Genomic DNA, 22,517 nt, shown 5'->3' with positions numbered 1-22,517 from the left:
TGTTTATTTGGTTCAGTTATGAGTTTATGCTCGCCCAAAGAATCCGCTGATGGTGAAAATATCAAAAGACGCATCTCTTTTAAACTGTGTTGACTGGGTTGACTAGTATTTTGAAAGCTTATGAAAGCTCTATACAAATATTGCAAGCCGAACTTGGTTAGGATAGTACCTCAAAAGCTTTTAAAAACTCTGTGAAGCTTATAAAAACCACAAACATATGAAGGTTGGTTGCTGAAAGCTCTCTAAAGCTTGTAAATACCAGACATAAATAGAAGTTTCGCAGATCATTTGGTGTCTGAAAACCACAAAAGCGCTTGAAAGTTCTGTGAAGCTCATAAAAACCATCCATAGATGCAGTGTGGTCTCTGAAAACTCTGTAAAACTCAGAAAACCACACATACATCCAGGATGCGTGGATCCTTTATTGCTTAGGAACTTCGAAGTTTTTTAAAGCTCTTGAGACTTGAAATCCTTTGGGATTTTCATATTTTGTAAATCTTTTGGATCTTTTATAAAGTCGAACAGGCTCTCAATAGCATTAGCGGATCTTTAAACGTTTATTTTTCGAAATCTACAACTTTTCTTTTTGCTTGCCAAAGACATAGAACCCCACTTGAGTTTGCAATATGCTTTTGGAACTCTTTAAAAGTAAAACCACAATTTTTTAGGGTTTCATGTTTTGAAATCTTTCCTATACCTATATATGTTGCATTAAAGCAACTTTACGGATATACTTTCCCTTTAAGCTCCCACGAACCGCTTTATTAGAATTCTAGACACGTACGTATGTCTTCCGTTCTCTGAAACAGCGTCGCTCGCGTCTGCGCAGAAGGAAATCATATGTGTTGCATGCAAAATGAGTATTTAATGGCACAAAAGTACGTCACTGTTCTTCAATGCCCTCCAAAAGATTTGCACTGCAGAGCAAACCATTCCTTAACTCATTGCGAATTCGCGCCTATAAATAGAATTGCACTTTATTTGCATTGCGCACGGTTTTTTTCATGTTCTTACATTCGTGGACACATTGATGACGCATTTCATTTAATTTCCGTTGACTACCTCAATGACAAGCTGAATACACCGTCAACAGGCTTGACAATCGTATTGATTATGAAAAGGGCGTCTTCGCATTTTACATATTCGATTGTCCCGTATTTCAATAGCTGTCAGTGTTTTTTGAAATTTCCGATAATGTGGCACGCAACGTGTACAGGAAATTATTGGCGATTGTCAATATATGTACGATTAAAAGTTTCATGGTGAAGGGTACTCTAAAAAGAAAGTGTTATCAAGCGTAAGGGAAACATTTTTCTAGTAGATTTTCAAATATACTTGCGTATAAAGAAAAAGGAAACTTTTAGGAACATTTATTATAACTTTGTAGTATTAAATTTATCTTTTATTATTATATTAAATTTAAAAAAAAAATTTCTATTAATTTTTAAATTTCTTATATTTGTTTTAATTTTTAAATTTTGGCAACTCTATCATACAATTTTAAGAATAGTTTTTACAATTCGAGAAACCGTATTTCATAAAACAAAGCTTTTTTTACTAAGGTGGATTTTTTTTTGCTTTTAAATTTATTAGTGTTGGCAACTCTACCATAAAATTGTAAGAATACTAAATGTAAATTGTAAACGATCTTAAATAAAAAAATTCTTTTGTTGATTCTATGTTTTTATGATTTTTTTAATTTTTTAATGATGGCAACTCTATTCTAAAGTTTGTTTTTTTTTGTATTAATCCTGAAAGTAACCTATGACTTTTGTAATTTCTAATGGTGGTAACGCTATCATAAAATTTTCAAAATTCTCTTGGTAGTTCATATTATATAAGAAAGTTTTTTATTAATCCCGAAAAGGGTGGCAATTATATCCTAAAAGTTTGAGAATACGCTTTGTAAGTGGGTGAATTGTCTTTTATAAAATTAAGTTTTATATTATTTTCAAAATGTTTTATAGTTTTTTTTTGTAATGATGGCAACTCGTTTTTAAATTTTTAGTATAATTTATTTTAGAGTATATTTTCGTCTTAAATTTACTTTAATTTATTTGACACCATTTTTTACACTAAAATAATTGAAAAAATTTTACAAGTGTGGCAACTCTGAATTTAATTATTTCATTAAACAAATTTTATCGGCATTATATTTTTATACAACTTTCCTTTTCTCTCTCTCTCTTTGCAGTTAAGCTATGCTTTCCTTGCGCGCGCAAAACATTTAACCAAGCGCTTACCCCTCAAATACTCTAAAGAAGCACTCTGTTTTGATTAACAGCGACGCGTCCACAAATGTCTGACGAAGTGCCTTCGGGGCGCTTATCGCAAATCTTCGATTCGCTCACCAATCTACAACAGCAACAAGTGCTACAAGCGCGTCGCCGCTCTGCCTCGTCATCGTCGCCTTCGCCAGCGAATTCTGGCCGCGCCACACCATCCACTGCCAGCGCTGGTCAACAACCGTTTGCCTTTCACCATCAGCATTTTAGCAACCATGCGCATGCATATTATATGCGCGCGCAAGATGAAAACGCATATATGCATACGTTTCCGGCGGCGGCGGCGACGCAAGCGCACCATCACCATCACTTACATCACATGCAAACGGCGCACTACTATGCGCAGCAACAAAACGCACAACAGCAGCAGCTGTACTGCGGTGCGCAGCAACAGCAAATGTCATTGCCTCCCATGTATGCCTCACAGTCGTTGAACTCGTCGCCTTTGCTCACCAAACGCGCCACATCCTTTAGCGGTAATATGCCCTTAACGCGTCCGCACTGTGAAAATATTGCCGCGATTCGGATTTCGGCAGCCACAGCAGGCGCGAGTGGCAATGCCGTCTCGCAATCGACTCCAAATAGTCCGCGTTTGATGCCGCGGCGTGTGCAGCGCCCACCACCTATACCGGCAAAGCCAAGCGCGGCGTCGCTGCAAAGTGCTGGTGGTGGCGGCGGTGGTGCTATGGCTAAGAAGCCCGTGTCGGCCACCGGCAGCGATGCATCTGAAAAGTCAGATACGGGCACGGCGCAGTCGACTGCCGGTGCGGCGATTAATCCGGGTTTAGCCGCATTAGATACCGATGCGCCTTGGCCGCATTTCTCTACGATCACCGAACATTTGGACGTGCATCAGGTGAACAACTACGCGCAACCAGTTCCGGAGGTAAGTTTTTAACCCAAGGAATACTTTTATTTTCACTGCCTGATAGGGAATAGCTTGGTAGCCTTATACATTTGTGAATAAACAAACTTGTTGACTTCATCACCTTTCCTCATCTTGCTTTAAAAGATATAATAAGTACTAAGCAAACCTTACCTTTTTCCATCTTTGGCTTTATAAGATTCCCGCGTCTTCAATGGGGACGCATCTTTAGACTATAGACGTCTGGGCTGGAGTAACATTATTTTACTAGAGATTTTCCTAGTTTTTTTACCTCGACTTTATCACCTACTTCTGGGCCACCTGCAATGGCATCTGTCTTCTTTTAACTGGCGAAAGCCTTAATATTTTTACGTCCTGTATTTAAGAATGTTCTTTGGTTTGACAATGAAACTGCCGAACTCCACAAGAAGAAATATAATGTAACCTTGGAAGGACTGATCATTGTTGTTCAGGTGAATGGGTTCATAATCTCTGGAGATGTAGCGCCCAGCCAAAGGTCTTTTTTTCTTCTTTGTTCTAAAAAGTTCAGGCGGCGAAGAGAAAGTCATTTATCAGGGCTCCATTTAAAGCAGTCGGCTTAGTAATGATTGCTTCGAAGACAGTCTAGTATCAGAATGTTCTCAGGTGAAATAGTACAAGTTTTTGAAATCCAAAATATACATTTCGAAACTTGATCCTAATTAAACCTTAAGATTTTCACTTGGTGTGATTTTTAAAGCTGTTTTCAATGTTCATGTGTTCCTTAAATTTTCGCTTTTCAGATTAACTGGCAAGAACGCTGTCTGGAACTTCAACTCGAGCTGCATCGCTCCAAAAATCAAGCTGGCCGCATACGTGATATGCTACGTGAAAAGGTGAGTGCTGAATTCTTATTCTCTATTTTCAAATCTCGCTCATTTGAATATTGTAAATTATGTGCCTAAAAGTAGACTAGACACATTTTTCGGCTTAACATGTCTCGGGTGAGGGCAGCTTGTATGCTGTCACGTAGAATGAAAATTAAATGCGCTTTTGGGAATAATTCAAATGTGTGTTTGAGCCGTGGCAAGGCTTACAGGCGACAGGACATTGAGAAATTAAGAAGAAAAAAGTGTGTGTGGCACGAAAGATTATCACAGTGGCGACACTCAGCCGTTGAAATTAATAGAGCAAAATGAAAAAGAATGTTTTGAGAGTTTGGAACACAGTTTTCTGTGGTTGAATTTTGGCATTCTTAGTTTGGCTTGCCTCACTTGCCGAATATTTGTGTGCCTGGCTGTGAGTGAATGTTTGTTTTTTATGCAGTGACGCTCATAGGCGCTGCTTCATTTATTATTTTGGTCATTAATTTGGCAAGCACGTATGTCGTGCTTTTGTATATGTGTGTGTAGAGTGGCTCATGCGACAGCTGCCAAGTATGCTTTAATCCTCCTCATAGACTCATACGCATATTCAGCATCGCCTACACACTGATGAACTCAAGCTGAGGCCAGCTAAAGCATATTACTCCGCCTAATTCAGTATTCCCAGAAACTATGTATACAAGCTTGAAGTGAGAAAGCATTGAAAGCTTAGCATCTCTTCCAAGTTTTATAAACTTTTCTTTAAAAGTCCTTAAAATGGGTATATGCTACGTTGTTATAGCTCAGTTCAGGAGACTCCAGAAATCATTTCACCTAACTTTGGGAGTCCTGCCGAGTAAGTAGTTCTTGGCCGCTTAAAAATAAATAAGACCACTTATAATGGAAACATTGCTTGTGATCCCTTTCTCGGAATGCCTAAAGTCTTAGTGCTGATTGTTACCGATTTCTCTCTTGTATTTTGGACTTCTTTTAAAAAAGGATAATCGAGTTATAAGCGGGTTAACCACTTCTTGTTTAAAGCGATCGATGTTAAGGACCTCCAAAAGCTGTAATGTATTCACAAAGCCCATCACTGAAAAGTGAGGTTGCTCATTGATGCCTTAAACTAGAACGCACCGAAGTATATCGCAAACGAGGTTAGATCGCCGACCTTCCTTGGCCGGAAAATATTCGAATCAAATCCGGTAATGTAAAACCGGGTGTCGTGGTAATTGCATACAACGAGTCCCCGCATGATTCCTACCACCTCTTTGCATTTTCAGCTAACTGTTTACTTCTGATATCCCTCCCCTATGAACCGAACCCGTCGAAACAGCATTTTTCCTGGGCCTATTGTTGGATGATCGCTCGGTTTCCTGCGTATTGTAATAGTAAGAAGAGGAGAAAAATTTAGAGCTTTAACTTTCCTCTTCAGCGTAATTGCCTACAAAATGCACCCAGAAAGTTATTTTGGGCTCCTGGGTCTAGTAAAAAATCAGTTTCGCTTACAAACTGAAGTGTAATGACGTTAGTTTATATTATATTCTTGGCTTGCGTCTCTTCGGCACTAGCCCGCAACTTTTTGGTACGGATGAGATACTGAATGTGCTCTAATTTTGTTTCTTCACCGATTGGTCCACTTTTCTTTCCGTTTTTCTAATCAACAACTTTTTAAATGCATTTCTCCAAACACAACTTTAGCCACAACAAGCGGGGTTACCGCGTTCCCACCACATCCCCAAAAACTCTTTAGTCCTACCATATTTTCACGCACTTAGTGTCAAAAAATTCGTACGTTCTGTGAATATTAATTCACCGCCAAGTAATTTAACCCCAATAAAACTGTCAGCGAATCAATGCACGCAGCAAGCGCAACCCCAATTGTGTTCAATACTTTTTTTGGGTTGCGGAGTTTACGCATTTTTCAATTGCCCCGACATAGTTAAGCCTTTTTAATAAGTAAATTTCATTATCAAACATGCCTCGCCAAATATTTGAAGAATGAAATAATCAATTAAGCCATCCACTCGTCATGCTTAATGAATGTTAATGAGCGAATAAAGTGTGGTTGGCTCGGCAGGATTTGAGTTTCGGAACATCCTTTTTGCGTAATATGAGCGGTTATAAGTGATTTGAGAAGGTATGAGTGATGGTGATGATGATGGTGAGTGTGGGCTTGACATGGTAAACGTTTTGTATTTTTAAAGAGGTACTGAGATCTCATAGAACATCTCAAGCCTCAGCGAGACATGGCTGAGTCCTTATGGAATGGGAATGGTATAGTATATGAGGAAAATCCCATCCCATTGGAATATAAGGGAAATCCCATTCCATTGAAGCTATATTGTGGGCCTCTGAATTTCATATTTGTTTTAGAGAAGTCGTCCAAACATTACTTCTAGTATTCAATATCCTAAATTAGGAACTTTAAGTTTATACTTACGATCTCCATCCGAAAGAAAGTACCCAATACTGTAAAAGTTTCAATAAAAAATGCATCGTCTAGGAAATGTAGACAGATAACTAAAGAAACAAAACCGTTGGGAGGTCTTTTTCGAGCTCTTGAAGCCATATAAAGTTGTTATAAAGACGGAAGATTCCAGTCTATTCGTATCACCATGACACTCAAGCGATTATATTAATCATTTGTAGTCCTCCATTTCATTTGAGATTATACTAGTTTGAGCTCATGGTTTTTTTTAAAGATCTTCTAATCCAGATAGACATCGATCAAATATTTTTTTCCGGATTACTATTATATTGAAGTCAAACATTCATACTTAGCATCGAGTGAAGTTCTGTCCTCAGTCTGGTCTCATTTTTTCATCTAACAGTCGGCTGCTCTCTTTTTATGAAAGCAGTAAGTCTCCGTCTATTTCCATCAACTCTCAACCAATTTGGTGTCTTACAAGTGTAGGTGACTGCCATTAAGGTCGCATTAGAAGTACTGCTTCGAAGTGCAGCTTCCTTCAGTGAGGTGTACTTTCACTCCGATAGCGAAACGGATAATCTGGCTGTGAACTCGCTGACTGTGCGCTAAAAGCCAAAGAGTAAATAAATTCATCGCCAAAAGCATCAAGTCTCTTTCAAGTCTCCGAAACTGGAAACTGCAATGCTGATGAGGTTGCTAGGAATCCAGCTTCATCTGATTGGTAGCGGATGTCCTCTTGCGCTCTAGCGCCGAACCTCCCATCAGCGCGGCATGAAAGGATCAACCAACACAACTTGTGCGGATGCAACCGTCTTCGAGTCCAGAGTGAACCGTAACAAGTCCTCCAGGTTTTGCTCTTAGCTATCTCAATCTCGTCGCATTTGTAGAGTGCAGTCTCTGTCCAGTCTCTGTCCAAAAGGTCCATCTGCAGTTTGGCTAATTATTTTTTCGAACGCCTTTTCCATCATAAAAAAAGGAAGGCGAGATAGAATCATCTTGATCATCTTGCCAGTTTCTCCTCTGTGGACGAACTGTTGCCAGACTGACATGGAATTAAATGCAGACACACTTCAGCGAATCCAACGAAGTGGATGTCCTTATAAATTTATGATAAGCTTAAAGGTTTCTTTGGTCGTTGAGAACCTGGCGATCTAGTTTTTAGGAGTTTTTGGGTATCACAAGCGACCAACGTTCATAGCTGTGCAGGTGAGATTCCACTACCTTTCGCGCGACGATCAAACCTACGACTTAACACAAAGTTATTTACCGATGTTGAGTCTAAAATATGTTAAACTGATTGGAAGTCACGTCGGGTGTTCAAATAACGGAATTCTACTTTAGTGACTAGTTCTATCAGTTTCTTAATCTATACTGCTGAAATTCAGTATTTGCTCGTCAAAAGCAAATTTTGATTGGCAACAATAGTTGCTGATTTGGTACTACCATCAAATCTTTATCCCCTTACCCCCGCCAAGAAAAACTAAACGCTGCTAGTTTCCAATTTTCCAGCTTTTAAGCATGTGTTGCCAAATTTTTATTGCCATTAAAATTTTATTGTCAGTTTGCGATTTGCTTCGGTTTTCGAATGAACTTGGCTACCCTGTGCCTCTTGCGAATTCTTCCGCTGTGTTATTTGTGCGGCATTTTATGCGCAATTTTTTCTTTAACGGTACTAAACTTGTATTTTATTACCTTACAAGAATGTTGCAATATGTTTGGCAATAATTTTGTTGCGAAATACCGTTATGCAGTTAACTGTTAGTGTGTTTTTTGCAACCATTTTACTTTTCAGCGGTCAGTTCGTCTAAAATGCTGCAACGAAAAACTGGCTGAGTACATATTTCAGTTGTTGGCACTTTTTTATGATTTTTTTTGTTTTTGTAATATTGTTGGCAAGTGCATATATTTTTTTTGGCAAATATTTGGTGAAGAAAAAATATTTGGGTGCCATATCTTTGGCTCGTATGTTTTTAATTTTCTTGGCTTCGCTAGCTGCTTTAATTTTCTAGCATTAAATATTTTAACTGCATTTGCTTTACTCTCTAATATTTTTTTATGTGAAAGTACCTGCTAGCTCCCCTCAAATACCGCCTTTGCAGTACCATATTTACCTTTTTTTCTGTCTTTGCCCCTACTCACTTTTATTTTCCTTCCCCTCTTCTTCATTTCCACCTGCTCTCCAACACTACGGATTTGTTATTAGTTAGCTAGGCATCCTGCCAATTGTCCTCTTCACATTATTTGACATTTTACTGCATATTTTCAGGCGCAACATTGTTGCCCAAGCCAGCTTTAGTTTGCCAGCGTTTACAGTGTTGCTGTAATGCATGCGCTTTATTGTTGTTGCTTACTCGTATGTATTTTCACTTTTATTATTATTGTGTTTGCATTGTTTTTGCCGTTGTTGTTGTAACATCACTATTTATTGCCACACAAATTGCTTGCAACGTGAGCGTGAAATATTGGCGTGTTTTGCGGTTAAGTTGTACTGTTATTGATGCGGGCATTTTAAGGAGATTTCAGTTTTTATGTGCTATGTTATTACTTGAAATAACTGACAGAATCTATGCACTTGGCTGGCATATTTATTATTGTGATTGCTTTCATCGTGATGTTGATTGGTTACTTCGGCTTGTTGGAAGCACAAAACGAGCAGACCTTACTATTTTGCTGTTCACGAAGCATTTCTCATGTCTTCGGGTATTTAAATCACTCTAGTAATCGCCGCACTTTTATTCCAAAAATGTCTTCTCATGTGAGTAGTAAACCAAAGCTAAACTCTTTACCAGGTGTTCCAGAACTTTTTCTTGTCGCACCTATTCAGCTAAAGAGAAGTGCCCTCAGAGCGTTTAAAACTTGTAGTACATCATCCATGAATATTTTCTGAAATATTACAAAGCTGTAAGGTTTTGCTGGGTATTTCAAAACTTTTATTTTCTCCATCTATTAAACTAAAGAGAGTGGTTGCTCAAAATGGATTAAAATGGATATATGGGAATTTGACGCTTGTGTCACATACATATTTTCATGTGGAAGAACTTATATTTTTGTAGAAGATTTTCATGTTATAGATCCACATTTTCAAGATAAAACTTTCATTTTTCCTCAAGAACTCCCATAAAGTATTTGAGGAACTTTTTAAACATGTTGAGAAGTATATATTTCATCTAATTATGCGAATGAAATATGCACAACACAACAGAACAACACAAAAAAAAAGACAGGCAGTAAAATTTAAGTTCACTCTGGTGAACTTGAGCGTTTCTACTATAGATTTGGCATATAAATTTATTTATAAATCAGTGGAGAAGTACCACTTGAATGTTGCCAATGAACGAAAAGAGCGTATATGACTTAAATTTATGAAGTATCGAGTCAGTTTTTACTGTTTTCCAAAAACTCGCGCCGAGTCAATTGAACGCGTGATTATTAAGCGGTCGCCGTGATTCGAAATCCAGAGGTGTGGAGTTTTTAATTGGGTCTTGTTGGGGTTGTTCTAAAGGTTCAATTTATCACCTTGGGTTACTGGGACTAATTGTTTTCTAGATTTGACAGTATCGCTAGACAGGTAATGGGTTAAGTTGGGGGTTAGCATGTTTTTTTTTGGAAGTGAAAAGGTAGCGATCGCAATGGAGTTCAAAATCAATTTCTGAGTTCAAACTCCGTGAAGAAAAGTTATGACTTAGGTCTTTACGTATGTTACGAGTAAGGTTTGTCCTCCTGGAAAGCTGGATCTAATTACCATCTGTTTTGGTATTATTTTTCGGTTCAGGTGAGGTTTAAGACTCATGGTCTGCAGTCTTTTAAAAGTCACAGGGTTGTAAAGGGAGTGATACCAATGAAGTTCGAACGACTATCGAATCACTCATAACTTCGGCTTACGAAATTCCCTGCTAAATTATATTTATTCATTTTTAAAATTTACTATAACACCACCAATATCACTTATAGTCCACATTCTGCGCCTAAAACTGTGCAACTTTTTCCATTATACTTCCTATACCGAATTCATCGCACATTTATACATTGAACTATGTGAACTAGAAACTTTCCAATTGCAAACAAACGCGCTATTTACATTCAAATTTAATTGTTTTATGAGTTGCTACTCAAAAATTCCATAAAACTTTGGCGCGCGCTGGCTGACTGTTGAAACAAAAATCCACTTACAGTTTGCATACTTTTAAGCTGTTAACGAATTCTACTTTCAGTTTGCATACTTATAGGCTGTTAATAAATTCATTTCCATAGAAAATCTGTATGCCAGCGCAAGCGAATGAAAATAAAAATTTTATTGAAAAATATAGTGTGGTCATAAATCAATGCGGTGTTGCGTACTTTTGGGCCATGTGGTGATACATTTTTATAAGCAACCGCATTCGAAATAAAGGTGAGGATCTTTTTTATCTTCAAATTATTATTGAAAATAGTTTAGTTTCAAAAAAATCTTATTTTGAAACATATTTGTTTTGAAAGTTTGGCAATAAAAATAATTTTTTTTATTTTATTTTTAAAGATATTATATTTTAATATTTTCTGGAATGCTTCACTCCGTTCGCGTAGCAACTTTATCAAGCATTTTTCGCGATTCTACGCGTGCATTTCCGCTGCCGAAAAGGGAATTTATTATTTAAGAACATTGTTGTTGGTTTAATTTTTCATTTACTTATTTTTTTTTATATATTTTCCGTTATTGGTTGCAGTGCTTATGCTTGCATAAAAGCCGATTGGCAAACTGTTACGGTTTGACATAATTTGCTGCGGTTAAACCTGCCGTTATTGTTAATCGTTAGTGCCTAAAGTAACGAATAGTGTCAGCGATAGAAACTTAAAAAAAATATTTTTAAATTTATGTTATACACATATTAAAAAATCAGTTTTTATTCAATATCTAAAACCGGTTACCTGGTAACCATTTAACGTTTTTTAATATTACTTCTGCAAGACTAATTTCTGAAGTTGTGGATATAAAAACAATAAACTAAAAAGCGGTTACTTTGCTATGTGAACCGTTAATCTCGTATAAATAATAAAAAAAAGGTTTTTGACTTTATTAATGAATAAATACTCATGTTTCAAATGAAATAATAACAACTATTTGGTAATCGTTTATATATTACCGGTTATGGTTATTTGATATTCGTTTCGAAATATTATTCGTGTTTTGTTATTTCGAAGCATACAATTTTATGAATAATGCACCTTGTTTCTATGGAACCGATTACCAGGTACTCATATCTGGTAACCATATACTTATCCACATCACTATCTGAAAGAAATTTAAATTTTTACTTGAGTTTTTAGTGCGTTTTAACTTAACAACTAAAATTAATTTTTTAAATAAAATAGTCACTAAAAATGTACATATGTATGTATATAAAATACTTATGTATATTACCACATTCGGTTACTTAATATTAGTTTTTAAGCATAATTCATATTTTGAATGGCTGCCAAAAATGTATTTCGAAGCATACACCTTATAATAAAAAACTGTATTATATTTTTAAAACCCGATTACCGTGTACCCATTTCATGTACCCGTATATTTTTCCACATCACTATCACGACGAAATTTCAATTTTGCAGCCACATAAATACATATGCAAATATATGCAGTCGCTTCCGCATACATTCACACTATATACCAACACTCAACGCCTATGCATATGCAACAGTTTCCGTCGCATTCATGTTTTCAACACGCCGTTCGCTTAACGGGCATATACATATAAGCAGTTACATTGTATGTAGAATATTTGCTTCGTGTTTATCATGACTTGTTCTATTTAAATAGACACAATGAATGGCGTACAAGTCATTGCGCCTCGATGTAGGCAATGCATTATATTGAGATGAGCAATAAGGTGAGGGTGGTGCGCAGGATGCTGGCGGGTGTAAACAAAGCGAATCTATGGGAAGTGTGTTAGTATTTACATGGCTTTGTTGCAATATACTATGTTTGACTTACACACATACATAAATATTCCTAGATGTATGCTTCAATAGTATCAGCTTACAGCGCACGGGTATCCTGCGAGTGACAGTTACACGGAAGGATACGCGTAAGCGATCGAATGAAGTGAAATGAAGGCAATGGGAAATCGGTGTAGGCAATATGAAGAAGAGACTTGCAGAGGGGCGGCTCGAATAAAATGAGCGTTGAAGCACACATTTTTCCTATGCATGCAAAATCTGTAAAACATTAAAGCACATACAACCGCAGCCTTGCAACACGGATGCTATAAATATATAGGCTTGCATAAAAATTGCCATATTTCACCTACATATGTCATTCGTGATAATAGTAGCTGCCAGTTGCTGTGCTTTATCATTGCCTACATGTAGGCGTTGCACTTTATGTTAACTTCAATGCGCTACATTTCGCCCTCGAAAGTTTTTTCAACTAAAGAGTCAAAGTTTTTGAAGTACTCTGCAGGAAGTTAATATCTATGGTTGTGTATTTGCGGAGTTGAAGTGCATTAACCGACTTTTAGGTTAGGTGAAGTATACATACATGACTTTTTTTAGCTTACTAAGCAATTTTAAAAGTGATGTGCTTTATTAGCAGACAATTTTTTGAAACAGAGTTGTTGTGGTTAACGAAAAATATAGAAATCCAAGTCTTTTGTAATTTTTTTTGTTAAACTTAGCATACCTTTAAGCGTTATTATTTTTATTTTCTGGACAGTCAAAGCAAAAATGGGGTTTAGATTATTTTTTTGAAGTTTATTGCCTATATGTTGAGAATAAGCCTTCACTTTTTCATTTAATTTATATACAGCTTAACATATTGTTAGGTGTTTATGAAAAATTAGAACTTTAAAGCATACTTTTAGGAACCTGCCTGTTCAACATCTGGAACTGCTTTATTAAAGTGTGGCAATAATGGAGTTCAGTTACAAAATATGTCATATATATTTAAAAAAAAAAAATATGTGTAATAAAGTTATATATCTTATTTAAAAAAAAAAAAAGGCATTTAAAGAAATTTATATTTAAATGACAATTTTTAGTATACCAGCGAGCGCTAAATTTTTGTATGAAATGATTTTGTGTATGAAATTAATGCTAAACTAGAAAAGAAAATAGTCCAAGGTTTAAGGTTTTGACACCTCTAAAATACATACTCATAAAATACATACTCTATACATACTATGAAGTTATGACATTTTTTCTAATATATCACGTATTTTTGCAAGTATTGAGAGTTGAAAATCCTTTGCATGCTCTTTTGAGATTATTTCACTCAGCTTCTCCGACTTACTTTTTACATACTTTCAGGCGCTTTATGTATATTAAAGTATTTCCTAACATTACGCTAGCTCCCAAGCACATTTAAATAGTTTCGTCTTTGTTTGACTTTCTGTACACCCCCTTCATCCGCAAAACCAAAACCGCAACTCTTGCCACATATTACTTGTCCCATGGGAACTCTTTATGGCCGCACATTGCCAACCAACAACAACCACAGCAACGTTTTGGCGGCGAAATTACCAACACATTCATACTTGAAGTCGCTTTAATTATTGTGGAGTGTATTTTGATGGACGCACTAAATGATCGGCAATTGCGTATACGCAGTGTCAGACACTCACATGCATGCACATAACCAAGGCTGCCATGCTGTGTATTTATGTGTGTGAGTGTGGGGTTGGGTGGTGGAAGCGCAAATGTGTTTTATTATTCCCTCAGCGGCGCAGAACTAATGCGTCGGACAACTGACTGACGAATGAATGCGCATTAATGAGTGAGTCGCACACAAACCCATTCTCAAATTAAGTGTATATATGTATGTCTGTATGTAGGCATATATTAACGCATATATGTTTATTTAACAGCATTAATAGTGAAAATGAGTTAATAAGTAGGCCAGCGGTAGGCAAAGATATGCTTATATAAAATATGCTGCATGCTTTCGGGCGCTCTAATTACGCAAAAATACATTTACAGTAATGATGAATACATATGAGCAAGAAATACATATACTTTATTTATATAAGCGTAAATAATGTTATCATAACAAAACAAGCGAGCGCTACACAGTCCTACACACACACACATACACATTTTTGTTTATGTAACTGTATCAGCTTGTCATTTCGTTGATGTGTGCGCATTTAACTAACGGCAATGAGCAAATGTTTAACATCAAAAAATAATTAACACCATACGAAATTTACGAAAGAAGAAGAAAACCCCAAAAAAGCTTTCGGTATGTGCATGTGTGTGTTCATATAAATGCTTCCGCATGAGTTATAATTACGTAAGTAAGTTGCCAACCCACAAATATGTATATATAAAGCAGCAAAATTGGCAATTCGACGACAAATGTGCTTTAAGTCGGGCTTTTTATACCAGAAAATATTAAATTCCCTAAAAGTATGCTTTAAAAATGCTTGAGCATTTTATAAACCGAGTTAAAGCATACGAAAATTGCTAATTTTTCTACACATTACTTATGTAAGCGTAAATGAGCGCACACTTGCGATTTGTTGGCGTCTTGAACCTAAAAGTATGCTTTGCTAATTTACAGAGAATATAATTGACGATGTTTAAGCATTTCACAGTGATTTAACTTAAGTTTATTTTAATTAAGCGAAAATATACTCAAGTGAATATAGCTCTTTAAGAACTTTTGACTTATTGACCCTGAAAGTATGCTTCAATCTATGCAAATAATCTTAATAACTGTTTTTTAGCGTTCGATAGTGACTAAATTTAACTGTACTTTATTGTGCGGAAATGTTCTTAAATAAATATGCCATTTTGAGAATTGTTGAACCTAAAGTATGCTTTAGATTTATTTATTTAAATAATTTAAATTCTCAAACATTTAAGAATGACTTAACGTGGTTGATATTGCTTATTTAAGTGAAAGTATTCATGAAATACTCACGTTGAGAACTAAGGGTTTATTAATTCAGTTATAACGCCTGTGGGCAGGCAACAACTCTAAAATTTTTATTTTAGTATAAAAATTGTGGCTAATTTTACTTAATTACTATGACCAAATAAAATTTTAGAAAGTTTTCTTGTTTTTTACAAAAATTTTAATTTTAATATTAATTTTTAATTTTTTCCTTCCTTTTATTCTTAATATTTTTTTCTCAGTCTTTTTTTTTTTTACAATATTCAGATTTTTCTGGAGCGTGCTACGTCTTTTTTTTTTAATTTCCTTTATTTTTACATAAAATATTGCTTTCAAGTGCCCATTCTATATACTTCACTGCCTGCTGGCAACAGCCCGCCACCCTACCTTGCACCAAATTTCTTCAGCAGCATTATATGCCACATTTCTCACACACAAGCATCCACAGCAGTCTAGCATTTTTTTTTCATAAATTTCTTTTATTTGCTGGTCTCCATTGAGTAGCCCCAATTGTTGAGAAAATGTGGCAACTCACTTTCCGAATGAAAAACGTAAGCTGAAACGTCTTGCCATTTTACAATTTAACATATAAAAATAGGCAGCCGGTCGAGAGCCAGTCAATGCACTCAAACGGTGGGTGCAGACCACGGACCCACTTTTCTAAAACGAAAAATGCCAACGAAGTATTCAAGCGCCACAATGACCTCCCTCAACGAACGGAAAGTGGGAAATGAGCAYACTCTTCCTCGATTGCCTGCCTGCCAAATACATTGAGGAAGTAATTTCTGTGGAATGTCACCGCAAAATTTGTTTACTGCAAATATTTTCGCTCGCTTCATGATGTATTTGTTAAACTACTCGAAATATATTTCGACCACAAAATAACTTATTGTCATTTTGTGCTGATGAAGGAAGTTATGCTGGCTGCTTTTTGTGACTTGATTTTCTTGTGCGCCGCTCCTTTTTTGCGCCCGCATTGTTGTTTTGCATATTATCAGGGTTGGGCGCAGTATTTTTTATGCCTTATGAGATGTGCTATCTCGACAAAGTGCCAGTCATTTGCAGTTTTAATACAGCAAATAGTTTAAGCTTTTTAGTTAGAGTGGTAACTAAGGCGATGGTAGGTGAGCAATATTGCTAGATTTTCCTCAAAGCATACTTATGAGCGCGTTGTGAATATAGTTTGCTGAAGATAGGCCTGGTCGGGAATAGAATTAAATCATAAAATTATGTATTGAAAATTCAAGCCAAATACATAATTAAATGTTTTGTTGAAATGGCAAAAAAAAAAATTAAGTATACATTTAGGAGCTTTTTAGAAATATTCCACTTAAGAAGTGTTAATGTTCAAAAAAATTTTCCTGTACCTTCCTGAATTTGGTTTCGATTGAGCAAATATGTATATATTTATAAATTTTTGTATGAAAACTATTTTTATAGCTAATCGAAGCATACATTTAGAAAATTTTTTGCCAAATTTTTAGAAAATATTGTCTTAACTGCTTTCACATTGGCTTTTGATATTTCAAAAATGCTTTTACGTCTAAAACTAAAGTTGCTGCAATTTTAAAGCATATCTTTAGGCTCAGTGAACTAAAAATATTAATTTTCTTAGATAAAAATATGCATTCTTACATAATGCGAGCACTTTTTATTTGCTAAAAAATTGAAAGTAATTTTTGAAGCATACTTTTCCGGTCTCATATTATAAATTATAGAGTTTAATAAATATTCATTCAACTAGAAGTACATTTCGCTCAATTTTTATAATATATCTTTTTTTAAATTGTAAAAGTTTTTAGAAAAAACTAGATGAAGTTTTCATCTATTTAAAATCACGCTTTGTATAAAAACGTCTGTGGGAACGCTATATTTTTTATGGCAGATTTTTGAAATTTTTATATCGTATTTGTAATTGAAATGACTAAAATTTTCTTTTTAAAGAAAATTTGAGGTTTTGGTTTTTTTTTAACCATTCTTCGTATAAAAACGCCTGTAGGTAGGCTATAGTCTTTACATTTTTGATTAAACATATAGAATTCTTTATTTTATATTTTACGGTTTGATTAGAAATGACTGTATAAACATATTTTGTTGAAAAGTTACAGATTTTAATTTTTGAAAAAATTTATTTTATACAGAATCACCTGTGGATAAGCTAAACTCTTTAAAATGTTGCTTAAAAATTTATGCTTTGAAATAGTAGTAAGTAATTTTCCAGCTGAAAGTACAGAAATTAATAGTAAAGCAACATATTTTTCTATTTGTCATAATATTTTACAACAATTGCCCATGAAAGCGTCAATGTCTTTAAAGTTACTATATATTTTACATCAATTCACATTATACTATTGCTCCTTCTCATCCTTATCGTCATCAAAATTCCACGCTGACATGCCTTAAGCAAATGCCAAATTTTTTGCAACGCACACAATCAAAGAAGAATTTTCACTGTGTCGTAGACAAATTTCTAGCTGCCATAAAAATATTTCGGTACACATGTGTATAACTGCAAGTGCGCGCACAAAAGTAGGCAATGCGGAAGTGAAAGGCAATCTGCGGTTGGCACTTTCACTTGGCATACACTTGGTTATGTTTTGCATGTATGCATATACATTTGTAAATGATTGTAAGTGTGTAGGATTTCGACTGCACATTATGCTGTTTGCGCCTGAATGTATGCAAACATATTTTCTGTGTCAAATTGTGCTCATAACAGTACATTGACAGCCGGCGCAAGCTTATGCCACACCCACCACACATCTTACTTGTACTCCAACTCCTTGCTTTCTACAATCGCTTGCTACTTCTACACGCTAACGCACTTAGCATGCTAGTTTCGTGCTTCCTTTTTCAGTGCCACTCAGCTTTACTTCCTCATTTTGCCTGTACGTAGGGTAAATAACCCTTTTCATCTTTGATAGCCTCTTTGCCTGGTTGCCACTTCATCATTTAGTCTTTCTTTTATTGAAGGTGAATCTTACAATAATGCATGAATACTTCAATACAAAATATGTTGTCTACTTTAAGGTGCTCTAGTGTGTGGGTTGTACTGAAATTCTTGTTTATAGCTGTATCATTTGCATGCGTCTCTACTGGGTGTCTGCTAAAAAAGGCTCTTAACAACCAAATACCTAATTCTTCTCAGCTTCAGTGTACTCCACTATAACATCCTTTTATGCTACCGGTGCTTGGTTTATGCTATTAAATTTTGTAGTAATGTCAAATCTTCGTTTTTTGTGAGGTTAAATCGTGGTCACAATGGAACAGCGGAGCGTACATTCTTGAGACTCAGCATTGTAAAAAAAACTTACTTCTTCTTACAACCGTTTCCGATCATTAAGCGGATTCCCCAATACTTTCCTTCCCAAGTTTCATTGTGAGTCACTAAATTTCTTGTCTCCATGTATCTCATACCTTGATAACTTAACTTTCGCATCTGATTCTATGTCTTGTGTTAGAGCCGTCACTTTATCCGACCCAGTTTTGTTCGGATTGAGTAATAAGTTCATGGTGCTTGACCTGCTGTCTTACTTCGACTTTTTATACATTTCAAAGCACTTCTCAATCACATTTTCTTTTAAACACTGCTCTATCTTATCACAAGGACCATCTTTAACCTTCTCTGCTTCGTAGCTGTTCTGGATCTTTTCCTGTCTCCATCTCCCTAAATATCTACAGCTCATCCTAATTAGGTGCGATCCTTTCTTATATACCATATCGTAAGTGCAGTTATTTTAGTGTGGGCCTAGAAGTTCAGAGCAACTACTTTCATTCTGAGAATTCTTAAATGGAATTTATAGCCGTTCCACAAATGTTGAATTTTGAAAAATTATGTCGTCACCTCTCAAGTTATCTATGTTTATACTTGAGACAGCGCTTGATGCCTGTAAGATATTCGCGAACTGTTCTAATAATAATTATATTTTATATTTATTATTCCTTATATATTGAAATAGCAATATAAAACTCATAAACATGAGTGCCTGAAAGATTAGTAAGGAATGATCGAGTCAAAAAGAGAAAAAGACCTCTGAAAACAACCGCAGCCAACTTAGGTACATTTTAAGCGGATTTCATTCCTTTAATCCTGTTATATATGGTATATGTGGAATCAAAGTTTTAAGCGTGGTCAGCGTAGATATGTATGTATGTGTCTTTGTGCACATTCCCTTTTATATATGTTCTTTCGTCTCACTTGCTGCTAATCCTACAAGTAATGATAATAAGCGGATTGCATTTGCCGTGAAATTTATGAAATCCACACTTTCACCATATTCAAGGCGTTGTCGTATCATATAATTGCATTAAGGTTTACATTGGGGACACTAGAAGGTATGAAAAACCAATCATCTTGTGTCCACTGCTTGTTTAACTGCTAGAATCGCCTCTAACTAAAGTTGTATTTGAACAATCTTGAAAAATTTACTTAAACTATGTCCTCCTACAAATTAAAGCCAACAACTTTTTAAACGTTGGCCACATTTTTGCGCGCATATCCTCCTCTATGTTTTAAATTTGCAGCAGCCTCAATTTTTCAACGAAATTAATGTGCACCCGCTGTGCTGACACCCCTAACTTTCCGCTCTAAAAAAAACTGAAAAAAAGAAAGAAACATTAAATGAAGAAAGCAAATGAAATGAGCAATCATTTTGCTAACGTCAACGTCACAGCCTAAAAGTACGCTACAGCTGTTGTAGATTACTTCCGCTGTTAGCTTGTCGCTGTGCCTTATTTGGTACATACTTACATACACAATCCGTCGTTCGTTTCGTGTCGTCTGCTGCTGTGTGCGAAGGACACTATAGGAATTTATTAAATTTGACGTTTGAGTTTTGATTGACGGTTGTTTGGGGATATATTCATGCTCTATTTTCAGATATATTTGGCTTTAACTATTAAAAGGGAAATTATTTGTTGAACACGTGAGCACGACAGAGAGAAAAAGCGAAAGAGAGAGCTTGGTATATGAAGATACTGGGAAATTATTGTTTTCGGTACTCAACGGCGCTCAAAAGTATGCTTAAATTTATATATTTTTATGCATATGTTTATGAAGGTTTGATTAAAAGGGTACAACAAAAGAGTAAGAAGTATAGCTAAAATCAAGTATGTATCAGCTTGTGAGTTTGGATTCATAGCGCACAAATGTATGCTTTATATAGACTAGGAGTCTGTAATTAATTTATTTTTGTATCAAAGTTATTTTTGTAAGAAAGAAAATTTTATATACATTTATTCTTACTATCAACTTCACTGAAGCGCCAAAAGTTAGGCAACATTTTTACAATTTCCAAATTTATATTTTATTGTTTATTATTATTATTATTTATTTATTTATAAAATTAATGCCACTCATTTGCTATTTTTAATACATATGTACATCAAAAACTATTAGGGATTTATTTTATTTCATTATATGGCTAAGCAACCCTAAAAGTATACAATTTTTTATGAAAAAGCTTTCACCAAATTTTATCTAAAGTTTTTATATTATATTAATTTGTCTTTTAATTCAGCTCAATTATTCATTACTTTCCTGAAAAAAAAGTAATTGAAAATTACTGCATACTTTACGGCTGTAAATATAATATATTATGCATCTAAAATGAATTTATAATTTATTTAGTGTCTTAATTGTGTTTTGTTTTAATATATTTTCAGTATAGTTCCAAAAAAATATAAAATAATTGCAAAGTAAAAATCGCTGCATACTTTTCGGCTGCACTTAAAAATTCATAAATGAAATTTTACATTCTTGCATATAACATGTAACACTTATTTTATAACTTTTTTTTAATTAAAAAGTTTGTCTGCTTTTATGGCTTGCCTGCAATACTCACTCATTAATATAATACTCCTTAACCCTTTATGACCTTTAGTCTGAATTTGAACTTGAATTTTTCCATCCTTCAGGGTGCATGCACCACATAATTTAGATAACCTTTAACTGGTCACTGCTACTTTCCTTATATCACTATTCCAAGCACGCCTCACTACCATTTCAGCGCCTAAAGGCATGCAAAGAATTTTGCGGTCACAACAAAAGTATCCACAATAGCGTATATTGCAAAAGCAGTGCATAGTCGCACTCTCTCACTTTGCGCTCTCTCATTTTCACAGTCTACTTCGGTCGCTGCTTCGTAAATTCTCTGCAAATATTTCCCCGTTTTTCTTTCGCAACATCTGTTTGAGGTTTGACGTTTTTGTCTACGAAATTCCACGCAATACAGCTCGGATTTGCTAAATCACAACCACGACTGCGTTGCTGTTGTCGCTGGTCTGACAGTTGTATTTTTGCTGTGAAACGCGTTGCGTGTCTCAAGGCGTACTAGCGCGTTCGTGTGCACGCTCTGCGGTGGCGTAGCGTTTTTTTCGTGCGCGTTTTGCTCTCGATACAAAAATATCTTTGTGAAATATGGATTGCTAAAGTGTTACCAAATGAGAAGGTAGTGAAAAAAGTGCGTAAACGAAATTCTTGCCTACATTTAGGCTTGTGACGAAAACTATATAAGAAGATTATATACTCTATTTGTTGTTTAATATATTTTTCGTTTGGCTGCATACTTTTCAGTAGTGCTTGGCTGGTTCGTTGGTTGCGTTATCTTTTGATATACGCTTGGCAGACTTTTGTACGCAATGCCGAGCGTTTAACTGCGCCTTAATTTATGCATAGAATTTTAAAGTTAAAATAAACACACAAGCAGTGGCGTTGTGGTCGTTTGTGCCTTCCTGTACTCTCGTTTCAAGTGTCTTCCGCGTTTTGCTGCTGCTTCAGCTTTTCTGTCTTCTATTTTGTTGCGCTTGAGTTAAAGCAGTAGGCATACTTTTAGGCATCTAATGGCACTGCTGAAGTTATAAGTACTTTCTGCTAGGCATATGCTTGGCGGATTAACAACAGCAAGCAAAGCGAGATGTTACTAAGCATTTTTGATTGCAGATGTAGCGTTGCTGGAATGGGAGATACTGAGAACGCCTGAAGATATGCTATGCATGTTGAATTTAATGCTAGTTTTCAGTGGTTACTGCGTGCACAGATTTATTTTAAAAACTTTTTAGTAACATAACTAGAAAGAAGCAAATTTGTGAAAATGACAAGTTCTCTAAAAAATTAGAAATTTTCGCAAATTCTTTAAAAGTTTTTTTCTAAAAATTAAGAAGGAAAAAATTCTAATTAAAATTAAACAAGTTAAGTTATTGAAATCTTAATTTTTTTGATAAA

The 22,517-nt window shown here is 35.4% G+C and overlaps 1 protein-coding gene across 8 annotated transcripts in view; it reads left to right on the top strand.

Annotated features, from left to right (window-relative positions):
• LOC108973961 (uncharacterized protein CG43867) overlaps positions 1-22,517 on the top strand; it is a 257,468-nt gene that overhangs the window by 35,053 nt on the left and 199,898 nt on the right. For all 8 annotated transcript variants that reach the window (XM_018941520.1, XM_018941521.1, XM_018941519.1 and 5 more), the window contains 2 exons: positions 2,195-3,171; positions 3,933-4,025. In XM_018941520.1, coding sequence (XP_018797065.1) covers positions 2,299-3,171; positions 3,933-4,025 — 966 coding nt within the window. In that variant the 5' untranslated portion in view covers positions 2,195-2,298. The remainder of the gene's footprint in view (positions 1-2,194; positions 3,172-3,932; positions 4,026-22,517) is intronic.

This window comes from Bactrocera latifrons, unplaced genomic scaffold, assembly GCF_001853355.1.
Source record: "Bactrocera latifrons isolate USDA-ARS-PBARC rearing strain unplaced genomic scaffold, ASM185335v1 scaffold_51, whole genome shotgun sequence".
Lineage (NCBI taxonomy): Eukaryota > Metazoa > Arthropoda > Insecta > Diptera > Tephritidae > Bactrocera > Bactrocera latifrons.
The sequence above is the reverse complement of the archived record's forward strand: the minus strand, read 5'-3'. Positions and strand labels throughout refer to the sequence as shown.